This window comes from Macrobrachium rosenbergii, chromosome 16, assembly GCF_040412425.1.
Source record: "Macrobrachium rosenbergii isolate ZJJX-2024 chromosome 16, ASM4041242v1, whole genome shotgun sequence".
Classification (NCBI taxonomy): domain Eukaryota; kingdom Metazoa; phylum Arthropoda; class Malacostraca; order Decapoda; family Palaemonidae; genus Macrobrachium; species Macrobrachium rosenbergii.
The window spans coordinates 17623836-17642727 of NC_089756.1; the positions used below are offsets into that span (position 1 = coordinate 17623836).

General features: G+C 36.9%; 1 protein-coding gene across 1 annotated transcript; it reads left to right on the plus strand.

Moving 5' to 3' along the window:
- The first annotated feature begins 2423 nt into the window (after nucleotides 1-2423).
- On the plus strand, nucleotides 2424-8501 carry LOC136847128 (alpha-(1,3)-fucosyltransferase C-like). Its single transcript, XM_067118484.1, has 6 exons — nucleotides 2424-2859; nucleotides 3769-3888; nucleotides 4314-4416; nucleotides 4854-4989; nucleotides 5787-6503; nucleotides 7224-8501. Exons 1-6 carry the CDS (start codon nucleotides 2706-2708, stop codon nucleotides 7404-7406), a joined length of 1413 nt encoding a protein of 470 aa, XP_066974585.1. The 5' UTR covers nucleotides 2424-2705; the 3' UTR covers nucleotides 7407-8501.
- The last annotated feature ends 10391 nt before the right edge of the window (nucleotides 8502-18892 follow it).

Genomic DNA, 18892 nt, shown 5'->3' on the forward strand with positions numbered 1-18892 from the left:
CCAGTTTCCCCCTCACTAGCCCTTCGCTTGTTTACCTGTTGTTACAGCTTTGTTTTTCTTTTCAAGCAATGCAGTTCCTGCCTGCCTCTTTGAGAGGTATTATTTATGGTCCAGTGATGTTCGGCAGCTAGTCTGTTCTGAGCCACCTCCTCAAGGCATTTTGGATTGATTGCTGTCGCTGTTTGCAACTGTTATTGACCTGTTTGTTGCTGCTTTTTGCCCTCTGCTTTTGACATGTGGAACACCTGCCCCTGTTTGATTGCTGTCAGTTTTACACTTTGGGCTGTCCTTCCCAGCACCTGAAGGATTTTATTCATCAATTCCCTTCGCCTCCGACCCAGTTGTTACTGCCTGGGGGACCTCGCCTTCATATGATAAGGTGTTGTTATTGGCATTGCCTGTACAGTGTATAAGTGAGATTACGGCGCTTGTGGGCATCACAACTGTCACTGGGGCTCCTTTATCTCTGCATACCTGGGCTTATCTCCAGACATGGAGACTGATGTGTTGAGATCACTGCCGGATATCAAAGTTGTGGTGTATATAATTAATTTAGGGTTTAAAACATTAGGCTTTTCTGTAATTTTCATTCCTCTCCTGCTTTCTGGGGCCCTTTTTGCTGTATAAGTGTGTTGTGTTCTTTCATTAATAGTGCAAGTGTGTTTTTTTTGTTTATTAAATGTAAGGGTATTTGTGTTTTTGGTTACTTATATATTAAGAGGTTTAGGTGTCATTTCCATCTGATGTTTATGTATTAATATTAAATGATTTCTTCTCAGTGTTTGTTTGTCCCCCTTGAATCAGTTTTGACACTGGTATTTGTATGCACGATTCCACCCATTGTGGACTTCGTTGCATGAATAGGTGAACATTGACAGTGGATCTTTTACTATATTAATTAGTGTAGTGGAGAGGTGTCCATTGCAGTGTAAATCTCGTTGTGTGTCATATCTCCGTTCTTCGGAACCACATCACACCTTAGTGCCAGTGCCATCCTTATCACAAAGGGGACATTCCCATTCCCAGTATCACCATTCCTAAGTGACACTTCCATTCCAGTGCAGCCTTCTAAAGCCCACTTCCTTATTTAGAATACGCTCTGCCAGTTCAGAGAGCCATTTCATTTTCCACACAATTGTTTGTGTGGCCATCCTTCAATTTTGAATATATTCTGGGGAAGATCAGACCCTACTCCGAGCATTAGCAACAGCCTGCTGTTATCTATTATCTTTATCTTATTCTCTCGAGCTTACTCACACTTTATTCCGTTCATTTCCATTCTCAAGTACAGTGTCACATAAGTGTTTCAGGTGTTCCTTTGAAGATTAAAGTATTCCCAATTGCAGAAGCAGAATTAAAGTAACGCTCCCGCCCGATTCTTGCTGTAATTTATGTATATTTGTGAGATGGTAATTAGGGCAGTGTGATATTTAGACATCTCTCTGTTCCGACAGGAGTGATGTCCCGTGTTTTTTATTCCAAGCAAGCGCCTATCCTGACCCAAGATTGCAGGGAATTGCATCATTATAAAACTCTGTTGCAGCCACATTATTTTATCAAGGGAATAAATTCCTCTTATTATTATTGTGCCCCAGAGCAGTGGAGTCTTTCCAGTTATTATTGTTTAGTGGTGTCCTGGTGTCATTTACACTGTTATTTACCCTGTAAATTTATAATCAAAATAATTGTAAATTACTAGGATTATCACCTGGAGACCTTTACCAATTTTTTCCCATGTTCTTTTCCCCCTTTATGTCTTTGTGGCAATTAGCATGGCTAGCTGTGTAAGTATTAAAATAAATCACTCAGCCACAGAGGTGACAATATATATATATATATATATATATATATATATATATATATATATATATATATATATATATATGTGTGTGTGTGTGTGTGTGTGTGTGTGTGTGTGTGTGTGTGTGTGTGTGTGTGTGTGTGTGTGGTACAACTAGGGGCCGAAAGGACGCTGCAAACTCCTTTTAGTGATAAATACAGCGCATAATTGAATGCACTGACATCACTGCCACGCTACGGAGCCATGACTTTGCGAGTGATAAACTTACTGGTGGGGTTGTGGAGGAGACTTGCAATCTAGAAATTTCTTGAGAGCGATGCCCCAAGTTATATCTACAAAAAAAAAAGTAGTCAAAAGCAACCTTATTGCAGTGCTGTAATACCCAGTAGTTATATCTACCCTGAAGTCCCCTGTCAGGTTGGAAGATGGCTTCGCCCTGGGTAGTTTTCTGAGGGTAAGATGGCTTAGGATGTATTTTGATGACATTAGTAGCAGGTGTCATTACAGTAATGAATACTGTTTGAAATGGATTCACTTCCATTCACCCCCAAGACAAAAAAAAATCTTGTGAAAGTGTAGACAAAGACGAGAGAGAGAGAGAGAGAGAGAGAGAGAGAGAGAGAGAGAATCTGGACATCTGAACAGGCGTCTGGTCTGTTAACTAGATATATTCATCAGAAACCATCCATTTGCATTATGGTCACACCTGCAGACAGGTGAAGCCATCAGTCGCTCTCGTCAAGGAGTGACGATCAAGGCCGATTCTGTAGATGTCTCCGAAACCGTGTAATCTGTGCCACTGAAAATGCTCTGAAGTCACGTTAACCTGCCTTTCAGGTATGAAGTTTGATTGTCACTTCACGACGTGTGTCATCTAGAAAAGAAAGAAAGAAGATTGTGGAGTATGACCTTGCTGAATCAAATTCGCCGACTGTGGTGCCTGACGCTCGTTCTTTTCTTCCTGACTTTCGGAGCCGTCTTTTTCTTCATCGACTTCAGGAGCAATTATGCCTTCCCCGTGAGTTCGCGGGACGCAGGAACTGTCCCATTCAGAGATCGTAAGTCCAAGCCGGTCAAGCCGGTCTGTTTTGCTCGTAGATGTTAGTAAAAATCAATCATTGTTGAGTCTGGTCAAGTCTTGAAAAGGTGACCGCAACGAAATGGAGATTACTGTTGACATGTAAGCTCCTTGACTATCTCAATAATGTTTGGTAAAAGTCACAAGGGTGACGACTACTGTGGCGAGATGGATAGATAGGCTACATAGAGAGAGAGAGAGAGAGAGAGAGAGAGAGAGAGAGAGAGAGAGAGAGAGAGAGAGAGAGAGATTTCAACACTTGTGAATAATTACTGTATAATGAGCGAGAGTGCACGCAAGTGGTATTTTAAACTTCATTTATCATTTTTCTGTTAGCATTGGAATCGAATATGAGCTATATATATATATATATATATATATATATATATATATATATATATATATATATATATATATATATATGTGTATACACATTGGTATATATATATACGTATATATATATATATATATATATATATATATATATATATATATATATATAATATATATATATATATATATATATATATATATATATATATAAATATATATATATATATATATATATATATATATATATATATATATATATATATATATATATATATATATACAGTATACATATACCAATATGTGTGTGTCTGTGTTTATATTCAGAACGACTGAGAAAAAGGGGAATAAATTCCTTTATTCGAATCATCTAAAACAATCAGGAATTCGAATTCGAAGAATCAAATACATGTCACATACTCCCACTATCACTGTCCCTTACTGATCAAGAATTTATTGAAAAGTCTTTTAAACTCATTTCCGTCCACCAGCCTCCATGTAAATCGACAGAAAATTCGAAAAATAAATGTCACATTTCCTTTTCTATTGATGGTTGCAGGCCTATCGGAAAATGTGATAGACACGGACTCATCAACGCAGCAAATGGCCTACTTTCTCAACACTAGGGAATTCGGAGGATTACGTCATAGGCCTATATTGCCAGAGACAAGAGGAAAAGGTGTGATATCGTTCAGTTAACACGAGAGGAGAGAATTCTTTATTTTTTTATTTTTTACGTGCAACCCTGAGTATTTGTCTCAGAATTGATATATATATATTATATATATATATATATATATATATATATATATATATATATATATATATATATATATATACACACACATATTACATATTTACATTCATTAATTATTTGGTCTCCCCTAAATCTAACTAAAAGATTTAAAGTACACAGCAGTTACAGGCAAGAATGTCAGGTATGCCTTATATCTGCACTTACATACCTGATACATTGAAAATCTTCATTCAGCCATGCTACACCAATTAAAAAGCAGGGAATCATCAATATCACCAGTTTGTGAACTTTGGTGTGTTTTTTTTTTTAACCTGCATTGATCGTCATTTGTTTTTATTCTTCTTCAGCGAACCGAAAACCAGGTGGGGTCTTCAAAGACGAATTATTCGAGCCCTTGATGGCTCTTTACCGAAGGAAGGCGAAGGGAAAACTCGCTCCGCAGATTACGAGGTGAGTCGCGTGGGTCAGTCGATCTCAAATTACGAGGCGCGTCACGCGAGTCAGCCGTTCTCAAATTTCGACGTGAGAGTCACGTGAGTCAGTCGATCTCAAATTACGTGGCGAGTCACGTGAGTCAGCCGTTCTCAAATTTCGAGGTGAGTCACGTGAGTCAGTCGATCTCAAATTACGAGGTGAATCACGTGAGTCAGCCGATCTCAAATTTCGAGGTGAGTCACGTGAGTCAGTCGATCTCAGATTATGAGGTGAGTTACGTGGCTCAGTCGATCTCTTAAATGATGTGGCTATATAAAAGTGTGACTTAGCAATATCGTACATTTGAAGTCTTAACCTTCTCCTGGCGACAAAACTCCTGTCTCTTTTCATAGAAAGATAAAAAGAAGAAGCAGAAGAAGAAAAACAAAGTGATCATGACGAATCTCTTGTAGTTTTAGGTCTGGCAACATGCCCTGGGTCCTGATTTGGGCGAAACCCCTGTCCCGCGCCTTTTGGAGAGGACAGCTCGCTCACATTCGGGAGGACCGCTGCCCGCTGCCTTGCCGTGTGACTTTTAATACTGAGAAGGTACGGGGATTTATTCTCGCTTTTTTTTTTTATCTTTTACACCGAGGCAGACGGAACTGGCAAACCAAAGCTCTCTCTGGGTTCAGGGTGTACAAAATGTAGGAAAGAGAAGGAAGGGAGAATGGGATAAAAAAAAAAATAGAGGAGAGAACTTTGTTTATAAAAAGATGTTTTATTGAAATTCCTTCTACTTTTATGCCATTGTAAGTAGAGTGTAGGTAGATAAAGGGAAGAAACTGACATGATGGAATACATATTAGCATCTAGAAGTTAAAACCATTAAAACGAATGATCTAAGATCACATAGTATGATAAACATAAGATTCATCTTTTGATCATTTATTCATATGGAGATTTCACCAAATTTGACATGTTACTGGACAAACCGGAATGGGAAGATAGGTGGCGTCTTTGTACCTTCCAGTTGAGATTGATTTAATTAATTTCCGTAAATATATATACTAGTATATATATATTATAAACTGTAATATATATATATATATATATATATATATATATATATATATATATATATATATATATATATATACACACACACATACATTACAGATGACTGTAGTCTGTAAGTATATATATATATATATATATATATATATATATATATATATATATATATATATATATATATATATATATATATAGATAGATAGATAGATAAATAGACTACAGACATCTGTAATCTGTAATTGTATATATATATATATATATATATATATATATATATATATATATATATATATATATATATATATATTTTGTACATTATATTCTTCCAGATTCATTTGGTCGACGCCGTGGTCATTTACCTACAGAGGGCCCCTAATGCGAAGGAGATAACAAAGAGCTTGGGTCGTCGAAACGCCCACCAGCCTTGGATCATGCTGAGCTTCGAGGCCCCGCCCTTAGCCAACGACTACTACAAAATCGCTTTCGAAAACTTCGACGGGCTCTTCAACCGTACGATGACGTACCGCCGCGACTCTGACATCAGAGTGCCGCACGGCTTCGTCGTGCGCAAGGGTTTCGACGCCAAAGCCGTGCCCCAGAAGTGGATCGCGCCCCCTGTGATGAGGGTGCCTGTTAGACGGCAAAAGTTGGCGGCAGCGTTCATCTCCAACTGTAGGCCGACGTCTGATCGCCTGCCGTATCTCCGGGAGCTGAAACGCTACGCCCCCATCGACATTTACGGCAAGTGTGGGGACCTGAAGTGTGGGGGAAGCTTGTGGATTTACAAGAAGTATGACCCCACGAAGGACAAGTGTCTCAGAATGATAGGCAAGAAGTATTTGTTTTTCTTCGCCTTTGAGAACACTTTCTGCAAGGACTACTACACCGAAAAGGTTTTCAACATCCTTTATTATCCCGTGGTACCCGTTGTGAGGGGATCAGGCGATTACGCCACTGTCTTGCCGCCTAATTCTTACATTGACTCGAGTTTGTACTCCCCAAAAGAGCTGGCAGAGAAACTGTTATATCTACAGAGTAATCCAAAGGTAATGTACAGTTCGCAAGAAGTAGGGTTTCAACTATCAAAACAGAACTTGTAATAGTGCCAGTGAGGTTCTTTCATGTTTGCAGGTGTATAGCAAGTTGATATCTTGTCGTAGGATGGCGTGATGGTGGTTGATCTGGATAATAACAATCATTCGGTCCTGCTAGGGCTCCCAAGTTACTCGCGTGCATGAGCAGTAATGCTTGATAGAGTAATTTATAGATTCATTCATTCATTCTTTCATTGACAGTAGCTCTCTTCGGCTTAAGATGATGATTTGAGCATTCCCCTACCTAACATATTAATCTCCCCTACTCAGCTATAGGTTAAGCCATCTTGATAAGTAACGCTGTAATAAAAAAAAAAGTATGGATAAGAAATGAGTGGAAAATAAATGAATTGGGTAAAACAGGATATATATATATATATATATATATATATATATATATATATATATATATATATATATATATATATAAAGAAGAGAGAGAGAGAGAGAGAGAGAGAGAGAGAGAGAGAGAGAGAGAGAGAGAGAGAGAGAAGAATGTTAATGTAATTTTGTGGAAGAAAGAATGAATAAGATTCATTCTCCCAACCTGCAAGTCCAATTAAATTCAGAATCCGAATCCTTCGCCAAAGATTCCGTTTGAAATGTATTCCTCAGTGTTTAACGTACACGAACATTTATTCTTCTTCTTCTTCTTCTTCTTCTCCACTTAAGGAATATCGGCGGTATCTGGACTGGAAGAAACGTTATCGGCCTTCGACCATCGGCGGGGAGAGACTTCTGTGTCACATGTGCGCCAGACTCTACGATTCAGACTTCTATGAGCACAAGGTCATCGAAGATTTCAACGAGTGGTTTGTGGTCAGGTCGAATTGCTCCGATCGAGTTCTTGTCTGACCTTTTTTTATTTTGATCTGAAGACGTTCATTTTCGATGGATAGTTTTTATAGCGATACAACTTTGAAATCTTTTATCTTCGCGCCAGCTTTCAAAGACTGAATCCACTCGTCTCTAAATCATGTACCCATCCAAAGACTGTGAATCCTTGAATCTCGAAATGTGAATTCAAGTGGAGTGACAATCCTTTCTTTAAATCGTGCGCGTATCTAAAGACTGTGAATCATCTCATCATTAATTCGTATCCCCTTCTAAAGACCATTAATTGTCGCATTTCTAAATCATGTGCTCATCCAAAGATTGAAACTTCATATCTTTGAATGTGTATTCGAATAAAGAGTGATAGTTCTTTCTTTAAATCGTGCACGTATCTGAAGACTGTGAATCATCTCATTGTTAAGTCTTAGACCCATCCAGAGACTTAATTTTCTCATTTCTGAGTCATTTACCCATCCAAAGACTGTGAATCCTCATATCTCGAAATGTGAATTCAAGTAAAGAGTGAGAATCCTTTCTTTAAATCGTGCACCTATCGAAAGACTGTGAATCATCTGATTATTAAATCGTATACCCATCCAGAGACAATTAATTTTCTCATCTCTAAATCATGTACCTATCCAAAAATTCTGAATGATTTTGTTTCTAAACGTGTACCCTTCCTAAGAGTTCGCGTGCTTCCATCTCCGGACTGCATTTGTAATACATAGCCTTTCTCATTTCTTATCTCCTAACAGTCGCAAACCCCAGGCACTATAAAAGATGATTGTTGCGCCCGTTGGCGATGGTTTTACTTCCTCAATATTCTGTAATTCAGGGTTTACCCGAGTACACAGGGGCGTCTCGGGAGATGCAAGTTCTCAATGTAGCGTAACGTACAGGAAACATTGTATTAAATTTTTTTTTTATATGAGTGGATATTTATTTCAAATAAAATTCCTTCAACTTCTCTGCCATCCCATCTAGGTAGAGAAGGGGCTAAACATACATTATGTAATACGTTATGTTTTTATATTCCCTGATCTGTATTACTAGGCAATTAGATCCTTAGCAATCCTTGTAAAAAAATTAGCAGCAGTTTTGATTTTATATTTCACTCTTGTTTTAAACGACCATCTGTGTCCCACAGAAGATATGATTATATGATAAGGCAAAGAGAAAGGGTGAAATATAAAATAATCTCTGTTAATGCAGCTCTTATGTTAAATGATTATAATGTTAATAACAGCTGTTATTATTATCATTATTATAAGATGGTAATACCACCTGTAAGTGGATGCTAACAGCGACCTCCTCCTTGGGGATTGAACTGCTGGCTAGTGAAACAGCCGGCTCTTTATCCATCCAGTGATAAGGTAACCTTGGAGGTTTCTTGCTCAAGCAAGTAACAATGAATAAAACAACGGAAAACGAACAAATTTTATTACAGACTAAAAACTGGAATTTGGTAGGATCAGATCAAAGCAACATAGAAGAAGAAAAAGAAGCCAAATGGGTACGGACTGTGTAGTTACAATGGACTCTAATCAAGCGAATTTTGCATTTAGACTCCAAAATCAAAGAGCTGGACTCTAGAGAATGCATATGGAACAAGTTTCTGCCGTGAATAAAACACGAATGGGCTCGTCAGCGCTATGTAGTTGCAGTGAATAGGAATCTAGTGTATGCATCTTGACTGTGTAGCCATAATGAATGAAAAATATAGCGAGCGTATGCTAATTGTCTTTGTAACTACAATGAATAAGAATTGTCTCTGACTACAATGAATAAGAATTTAACTATCTTATTGTCTCTAGCTACAATGAATAAGAATTTAACTATCTCATTGTCTCTGTAACTAAAATGAATAAGGATCTGGCCAACTCATTATCTCTGCAAGGACAATGAATTTTAATTTAGCCAACTCATTGTCTCGGTAACTACAATGAATAAGAATTTGATCAACTCATTATCTCTGTAACTACAGTAAATAAGTATTTGGCCAACTCATTACCTATGTAACTACAATGAATAAGACTTTGACCAACTAACGACAATGAATAATAATTTGGCGAACTCATTGCCTCTGTAACTACAAATTCTTTGTCTCTTTAACTACTGTGAATAAAGATGTAGCGAACTGCTTGACTCCGAAGCTACAATGAATAATAATTTACCTGAGTCACTGTCTTTGTAACTACAGTGAATACATATTTAGCAACCTCACTGTCTCTGCAGCTACAAGGAATAAGAACTTAGCGAACGCATTGACTCTGAAGATATAATGAGTAAAAATCTTCTTGACGTCTGAAGCCACAATGAATAAGTGCTTGCCAATATGAGAAGATACAATGAATAACTACTTTGTGACTGCATCTCAATTAATAGAATCTGAAGATGGCTTCCTTGACCTTGAAAGCAAGGTCGTCCAGCAGGGGAGGACCAAGATTCTTCCTGTCAAGAGACTTGGGCTGAAGGCCATTAGCCCAGGTCACGAAGCCCGCCAGGATAGCTGTTGTCAAGAAAGCTGTCAAAAAAAAGAAGAAGAATACAGCTGTCAGTTAAGAAAGTTGTCAACTGTAGAATATAACACACAAAAAATAAAGCTATCAAAGAAGAAAGTTGTCAACTGTTAGATATAACAGAAAAAGACAGATATCAGAGAAGAAACTTGCCAACTGTTGGATATAACACAGGAAAAAAGAAAGTTATAAGAGAAGAAAAGATGTCAAATGTAGAATATAACAGAAAAAAGAAAGCTATCAAAGAAGAAAGTTGTCATCTGTAGGATATAACAGAAAAAAGAAAGCCTTCAGAGAAGAAAGTTGTCAATGGTAGGATATAACGCATAAAAAAGAAAACTATCAAAGAAGAAAGTTGTCACCAATAGGATATAACAGAAAAAAGAAAGCTATCAAAGAAGAAAGTTGTCAACTGTTAGATATAACGCAGGAAAAAGAAAGCCATCAAAGAAAAAAGGTGTCAACTGTTGGATATAACACAGAAAAAAGAAAGCTATTAGAGAAGAAAGTTGTCAAGTGTAGGATATAATAGGATATAGCACATAAAAAAAGAAAGCTATCACAGAAGAAAGTTGCCAAAGGAGAGTTGATCAAAGTGACCAACTCTTTAGCACAAAATCTATGGAGAATGAATAAGGCAATGGCTGAATCCTAAGCAAACGAGATCCTACAGGACTTTATAAAATATCGTTAAAGCAAAACAATCATATATCAGCCATAATAAGGGAAGTTTTAAGAAATCAGAAAACAGACTGAATTTAAATGAACTCTAAAATTCAATCTTGAAGGGATTTGATTTTGAAATCGAAACAGATGATGAGATTTCATTTCAGAAACAAGAATACAATCGCCTTTATGTAACGTATAATTTTCAATTGAAATTTCTACTGATACGTCACCAGTTGACACTTACAAAACATGACAGTGGCACCAAGAGCCACAATCATCAGCAGCACAATTGTGGAGACAGGGTCCATAATTCTGGGAGGCCCGGCGAAGAATTGCCTCCCTATCACGTCTTCTGGAAGAGAGAGAGAGAGAGAGAGAGAGAGAGAGAGAGAGAGAGAGAGAGAGAATGCAGGCGTGCACACACACGCAAATTCGTGCGTGGGTGACATGGCGATGACGTAAGAAGACAGTATTCAGTAATGGTCAGATACTGAAACGATCCAGAATTCTGTCATCTTGGAGTGCGTTATTTGTTGAATTATGTGAAACAGTGAATGATTATCACCTTATTTTATACACACAGATACACACACATAAGCTAACGCACACGCACACACACATATATTCATATACATATATACATACATATACAATATATATATATATATATATATATATATATATATATATATATATATATATATATATGTTATATAAAAAAAAAAATATATATATATATATATATATATATATATATATATATATATATATATATACATGTATATATATATATATATATATATATATATATATATATATATATATATATATATATATATATATAATGTCTGTATGTATGTCTGTCTGTATAAGTGAAAGTTAAAATATTTGCTCCTTTGCATCAAAATATGTAAAAAATGTAAAATAGTATAATATTCAAAATACCTAAAGATGATGTTGGTGGATGGTACTGTCCGCCGTGTATAACTCTTGGCAAAAGTACAGCCGCGTCGGCTGAGAATTCTACTCCATTGTAGAAGTACATTGCTAACAACGGCATCAAGACTAGGGTTTGTGAGCACAAGGCCATTCTCCTGTTGGAATTAGAATGATTAATCATATATATATATATATATATATATATATATATATATATATATATATATATATATATATATATATATATATATATAGAGAGAGAGAGAGAGAGAGAGAGAGAGAGAGAGAGAGAGAGACATATACATATATATATATATATATATATATATATATATATATATATAAAAAACTTTGAAAGTTATCCTGAGTATCAAAGCAGTAAAGAAATATGTTTTCGCACTTACCTTTGATTCACTCGTACCTCAAAGTATTAATCAGGAGAGCACCTTTTTCTCTTGCACATACACCCGATAAAGAAACAAAACACTTACTCAGTTTCACAACATTATTGCCATGATGAACCGAATGTTTCGCCCAAAACATAGAACGAAAGAATCTTGGTTATTTTAATGAGATCGTAGTATATTTAATAAAGATTTTAGTTTTATATATTTTATATACTAAGTATATAATTTAAATATACAAGTTTAATATCTATTTAATTTTTGTTGGTTTTATCTAATATTTTTCATATTTTACGTTCATATTTTAAGACTGAATTTTACTAGTATGTCATCATTCGCCTATTCACTATCAATTATATCATTAATAAATTGTATGTTTCACCTTCATTACGGCGCCGAATAATCCTGATGGGTTCCTGCGCTTGGTCTTCAAGACCTAAATTTCATCATCAATCAATCAAAAGACAATCGTCGGCAGAAAACTTCGTTTCGAAACTAATTTGAGGAGAAGGAACGACCTCTCATTGAAATGTATTAGATATCAACTGCCTTGTGCAACGTTACGGCATCCTGGGACGATCTTATTGCTTATCTCTTCTTTCACCACTCTTGGTCGATCGCAGTCTAATCAGTCCTTGTGAGTGCTTTTTTTTTTTCTTACTACGTTTATCGTCCTCGTTCGTCGGCTTAAATCCTTGCAATCACCGCCATTAAGATATCCAATAGGAAACGCTAGAGTGAGTATTTGGATACACGATTAGGATGTAAGGTCTGTTTCTCCTTCTCTCTCTCTCTCTCTCTATATATATCTTTCCAAGGGGTTCATTATCACATACGGATTTCAGGCCATTCACGGTTTGTTCTGCAGTCATAGTGTATGCATATGCGTGTACGATTTACTTTGCATTTTGTTCCCCAAAATATAAATGTATACACATATACGCATGCACACATACAATAACATGTGTATGCGTTTCTGCTTGCATTCATGGATATATGTATTCACGCATAAATTCATCGTGGCAAAGAAACTCAGTTTAATCCATGTACATAATGTGTTTTCATACGATTGTAAGAAAAGAAAAATTACGCAGTATCCAAGAATTTCTAAATGTCCACAGGATTCTCGTCATTCACACGGTAAATTTAAATCTCTCTCTCTCTCTCTCTCTTCCTTTCCTTTCTTCGTATGGCAGAGGTAAATGAGGCGCGAAGGCTTAACTGGAGGAAGTGAGAATCTTGACCACGATGAGGAATTCCTCAAATCGTCTCCAGCTGTCCCACAGCCAACATGTTTCCCTCTGGCGGCATTTCTGTACAACAGATGAGAGATTGACTGGTTTCATATATTATTTGGTGTAGCGGTTAGTGTGGTCTTTTACGAGAGAGAGCTTTACCGTATTGGTTTAACTTATTCGTTGTACTCAAAGAAGGATTTTTTATTTTTTTTTGAGCATCAGTGTTCATACAATTCAATATTTTAGGTACAATATTCATACAATTATTTCATATAAAGTGGTATCATCTACAGATATGCGTGACCTTTTACATTAAGAAGTCATTTCACCCGGTTTATCATAGACCTGCTAATGTATGTAATATTTTTTTCGGAAGTGGTTTAAAGGTTGACTAAGAGAACATTCCACAGCCCTCGAAAAAGAATTGCTCCTTTTTTGAGGTTATAATATTTCCTCTCAGAAACGCCATGCACTTCATTTTACTTTTAAATTAATTGACTGATTAACTTATCTGTCTCATACAGCGAGTCCAAGAAACAAACGACCACTGAGTTCAACTGGTTCACATACCAAGCAATAAAAAAAACTGCGTCAGGAATAATCGGCCTTTATTTATTTTTTCAACGTGAACATCTGTTGTCAGTTTTACTGCCAACGTAATTAAATGCCTATTTTTATATTTATTTATTCATTTTTTCTTAGCTTTTCGAGATTGACCTAAAAACCCCCGTTCCACCTGGATATATACATTCAGTGCAATTCGTGAATTTAAAAGTAATTTTGACGTTGATATCTTTAGCGTGCTGTTATTATAGGGGGTATTGCAAGCGGGCATCGAGTGCCAATAATTGAACGTCTGTTGGAATGAAAGTTGTATTGTCATGATATTACGACGTACCAGTTGCTGTAATTTGTGAATTTATGATGTATCTCCATAACAAGAATTGAAAATGAATTTTTTTTTTTTTCGTAAAATCAAAAATCGTTTTCCTTGCATTAAGTAAATATACTTGAGGCAAATCAGTACAAGCACAAGTTCCATTTGAATATTAATTTTTACTATGAAAATTCTAAATTTACTTTCATCGACCAGTTATTGAATTTCATAACGTAAATTAGTGCAAGTAGAAATAATTTAGTGTAAGTAGAAATGCCAGAGAAAATGAATAAAAAATCACACTAGCAGCTGTTTGCCAAGACTATGTTGTCGCGTTGACATTTTTTTTCATATCAATGGGAAATTAATTTTGACCCTTTGCTTAAATCTTAAGTTTTTTTTTATTACAAAGGTAGGCCAGTTCTGTTATGAATGCAAGTGTTTTCGGACAGGTGTCATTAGCATATATACCTATTCTTCCTGAAACATCTGCCTTTCCACCTGATGCTTCTCATAGCAGGAAAAAAACCAAGGAGAAAAGCATGCCATTCTAACATTAGAATGGCGACTTGCCCAGTTTGGATTTATGCTACGGTAACTGCTACGGAAGTTCCATAAGTAGATGAAATAACTGGTGAAAGGGAAATGGGGATGGCTTGGGCATGTCCTTCGCACAACCCTTGGGTGAATAGTACATGACAGTGCCAGCTTGGGTCCTGTGGACACCAGAAGAATTGGAATACCAGACCTTTCTGGATGAGAACCATGAGGAGGGAAGTTGGAGATGATTGAAGAATTATGCAAGATAAAACACAGGATGATGATGATGAGCTTTCTTGGTATACGAGACGATTTGCTTTGTGGGTTTATGAGAAATCTTATCGTTCTTGCTTGCAGGTTCAAGTAGTGCCCATCGATGTCACAACTTTAAGTTAAGTATACCTTAGTTTTTAACCAGACCACTGAGCTGATTAACAGCTCTCCTAGGGCTGGCCTGAAGGATTAGACTTATTTTACGTGGTTAAGAACCAATTGGTTACCTAGCAACGGGACCTACAGCTTATTGTGGAATCCGAACCACATTACAGCGAGAAATGAATTTCTATGACCAGAAATAAATTCCTCTAATTCTTCAGTGGCCGGCCGGAGACTCGAACGTGGGCCCTGCAGAGTGCTAGCCGAGAACGGTACCGACCAGTCCAATAAAGAACTAATATCAGGTGTTGTCTAAGTAACTTTTTATATACGTGAACATTATCACTGATGAAACCTTCTTTTATCATCGTAACAGATTGCTTGGCTTCATCTTATCCTAAAACTCCCTTCGGTCTGTGCGGCATCAAGCTGCCCCTTCTGTCCGCCGTACCACAGGACAGGTCGCTACCAAAACCAGCTGGGTAAGAAGGAACGTTTCAGCCTACCTGTTACACAGCCAGACAGAATGAACTCTTCCTCTCTTGGTGTCCTGAACTCCCCGCCGTCACTTCTTTCGGTCGCAGGTGGCGTTGGTCCCGATGCTTCGGAGGAGGGTACCTCAGAAAGAAACCAGATCCAGTGGCAACCGAGGCCCGGAGGGGGTCTCCCCTTCATTGGAGGAATCGATCCAGCCATCCGACTTCCAGGCATGGCGCTGCTTGTTGCCAGTCTAGTGCTTTTTGGTGGTATGTCTGATGCTGTGAACGGGACATTTTTTTTTTTTTTTAGCGTGAGGAAATGTTATTCCACAATATGGAAATGAGTACAGCTTGGTTCAAGCATAATGTGAAATAAAAGATATTTCTTAGAGAACCAGATTATTTAAGGAGGGTAATAGAGGGAATGGAAGCTTCCACCAGTACTGGAAATGATATAATCAAATAGCAAACTAAATTAGGTATATTTATTGTAAAAAAAAGAAATTAGAATGGTGATTAGTCTAAAAAATAAAAGCCTTCCAATTTTGTTTTCCGGACTTGCCTCAAATTAGTATTGGAATGTAAAAGCTATACGAATCTTACAATATTCCGTTATTCAGTAACGACTATTCATAAATACGTACTGTACATATTTCGTGCACTAAGGATGAAATGAAGATTTGGCACTATTGTTTTTCTCTTTCAGTGGGATTCATTCAAGGACTCTACAAATTGCCTGGTACCTTCATGAATCCTTTTAAGGGGGCACTGGATCACGGGTCAGGAGAGGATTGACCTGATTACCGTTATAGAATCTCAGTCATCATCTTTGCTATGATTTTAGGAATTTCATTAAAGTGTTAAAATCTAGGAATGTTGTATATTGGCTTGAATCTTTATTATTATTATTGTTGTTGTTGTTGTTTTACACATCTTCAAATGGAAGAAGTTGAATACACCTCCAAGTGAATGAAAAGACGAGAAAAAACGATGCCTTTCTGAAGCCAGTTTCTCCCATACTTATCGTGGTTAAAGTTCGTTTCTGGTCCGAACATCCCTACTCGATTTTTTATTATTTCTTTCGAATCTTCATAAAAAATGAAAAAAAAAAAAAAAAAATTCTACATGCATAATTCTCGCAAACTAATATTTATCATAATAAAAATAAATTTTACGTAAATAATTGAGGATTTTTTCTAAGTTTCAGTTTAATTTTACCCACAACTTCAAAAGCTCCCGGAGTGCGTTTGTACATAAGCAGCCACCAGCCATGAGCATGCCCATGCATTTCACCCACTTATCTATCATTAGGCCACATTGTTTTGATGTGATTGGCGAACGTCATTTGGATGGGCGTTCTGTCGACTCGGAATTTGAAATTATTGGCGCGGCTCGTCAGAGCAACCAAGTGGAAACGTTTATTCCTTGTAACTAGGCCTCTTTTTGAATACGAATGAAATCACCCAGGTTTTCATTCGGATCTTACTTCAGAACCAATGGAAACATCATTTATTTCATTAGTCCACTAATTTTCCGTTGATTATTTCAAATTTCACCACGACTGATATGCTTAAAATGTTTGTAATTCTTATCACTCGCACAAAGGACGCCGCGTGTAATGGGCGTGAGTTTACACAGTATTAGTGGATCAGGAAATTTTTCGAACAATATGACGAAGCCTTATCTTTTTTAAGAAGTCACGGAGTTCTTCCAAGTTCTGTTACTTGCCCGAAGTGTTCCAAGCCCTGTACTTTAAGATCAGGTAAGAATTTGTAGCGCTGTAATAGTAGTGTTTCTCTCCCAAAATCTAAAAAAACGAACGGTTTGTGGCTATACTATTAGTGACTTTAAGGGAACTTATTTTGAAAGAATTCATTTTCCGCCATGGACGATAGTTTTATTATATGTGAGTTGCTCTCAAAAACGTAATGTACACGGTATGAAACTGTAACCTACATTTTTGAAACGAGCTCATCAAATTACTTCTTAAAAGGTAAGACAATACCCCGCTCCCCTCCATAGCTAACACGGCAAAATTGTAACCGGTCAATACCCCTAGGTTACATGGTGATGTGTTGGTATATACAACACATACTACAGTTCTTCATTCTTACCTGCAAGGTACTCGTAAATATGATGGTATATATTTAGTATTTGAGGTGGAATCCCACACTCGTTGCAGCGTCCGAGGATGAAGGGCGATAATAAAGCTGTATCTTTCAGCTCGTGTTTATTTGCTCTACTTCATTTAAGAAGGCGGTAAGTGTGTATACAAAATACAAAAAGCTATTATAACAAACATATGAGCATCGGAGCTCGATACGCAGTAAGGAATTATATTCTACATACATGAGGTAGAATTTATAGGATCGAAGCCTGTGTCGGATTCGATACTAACACAATGGTAATTGATTATACTTATAGCCTACTCTAAAGCATTACGTAACATCTAGCCGTAGCTTTGAACTGAACACGTCTACGGACGGCGTTATATAGCATGTCTTGCACAGACTTTAAGACATACATGACAGTCTCCTCCCCCTTTACATGTGACAAAGAAACATAACTGTTTCTCAACACTTAAAAATCTAATCTTTCAGGAGGTTTTCCTCTACTCATTCGGTTAGGGAGTACTGGACGTGTGTTCTGAGCTGTTGCGAGATTTTCCTCTATATTTACAGTTGGAGGCTCAACGTCTTGGTGAGCAGATTGCACATGTGTGTTATTTAAGTCTGAGGTATTTGAAACTTGTACTTCTGTATTATTTGTACTGAATTACTGCAACTGGTCAACATGACTTTATCTTTCCACTGACATTAACATCATAATGTAAATTTCCTATCTCCCTGACAATTTCTCCTTGCACCCATTTTTCTGGTGTATTGTATGATCTTACCATGACATAACTTGAAGGAGTGAAATGTCTTACCTCTGGAAGTTTTTTTTACTTGATCATAACCTTTCTGTTCTGACTGACTCTGCAAGCTAGGATACATAAGATCTAACTTACTCCTGATCCTCCTCCCCATCAACAAATATGGCGGTGTCACATGCGTAGTACTGTGTACGGTTGTTCTGTAGGATAACACAATCTTTGCAATATGAGATGCTACATTACCAGAGTTTGCTTGTCTAGACTTCATATTATGTTTGAAAGTTTGGACAATTCTTTCTGCCTCACCATTTGTTGATGGATGGCAAGTTGCTGATAGCGTATGTTGTATACCGTTCACATTTAGAAATTCTTTAAACTCCTGTGAAGTAAACTGTGGACCATTGACTGTCACTATTCTTTCTGGCAAACCATACGTTGCAAAGATTTGCGCGAGTGGTTTTATAGTTACTACCGATGATGTTTGCATTGGTATAACTTCTGGCCACTTACTATATGCATCTACTAATATCAAATATGAGTATCCTAAAAATGGACTCGCAAAATCTATATGCACACGTTGCCAGGGGTACCT

Excerpts from the sequence above, each read along its gene's own strand:
- LOC136847128 (XM_067118484.1), top strand. The coding sequence starts at position 2,706 with ATGACCTTGCTGAATCAAATTCGCCGACTGTGGTGCCTGACGCTCGTT. Across the intron at positions 4,990-5,786 it reads TGACTTTTAATACTGAGAAG|ATTCATTTGGTCGACGCCGT; the intron begins GTACGGGGATTT and ends ATATTCTTCCAG. Across the intron at positions 6,504-7,223 it reads ATCTACAGAGTAATCCAAAG|GAATATCGGCGGTATCTGGA; the intron begins GTAATGTACAGT and ends TCTCCACTTAAG.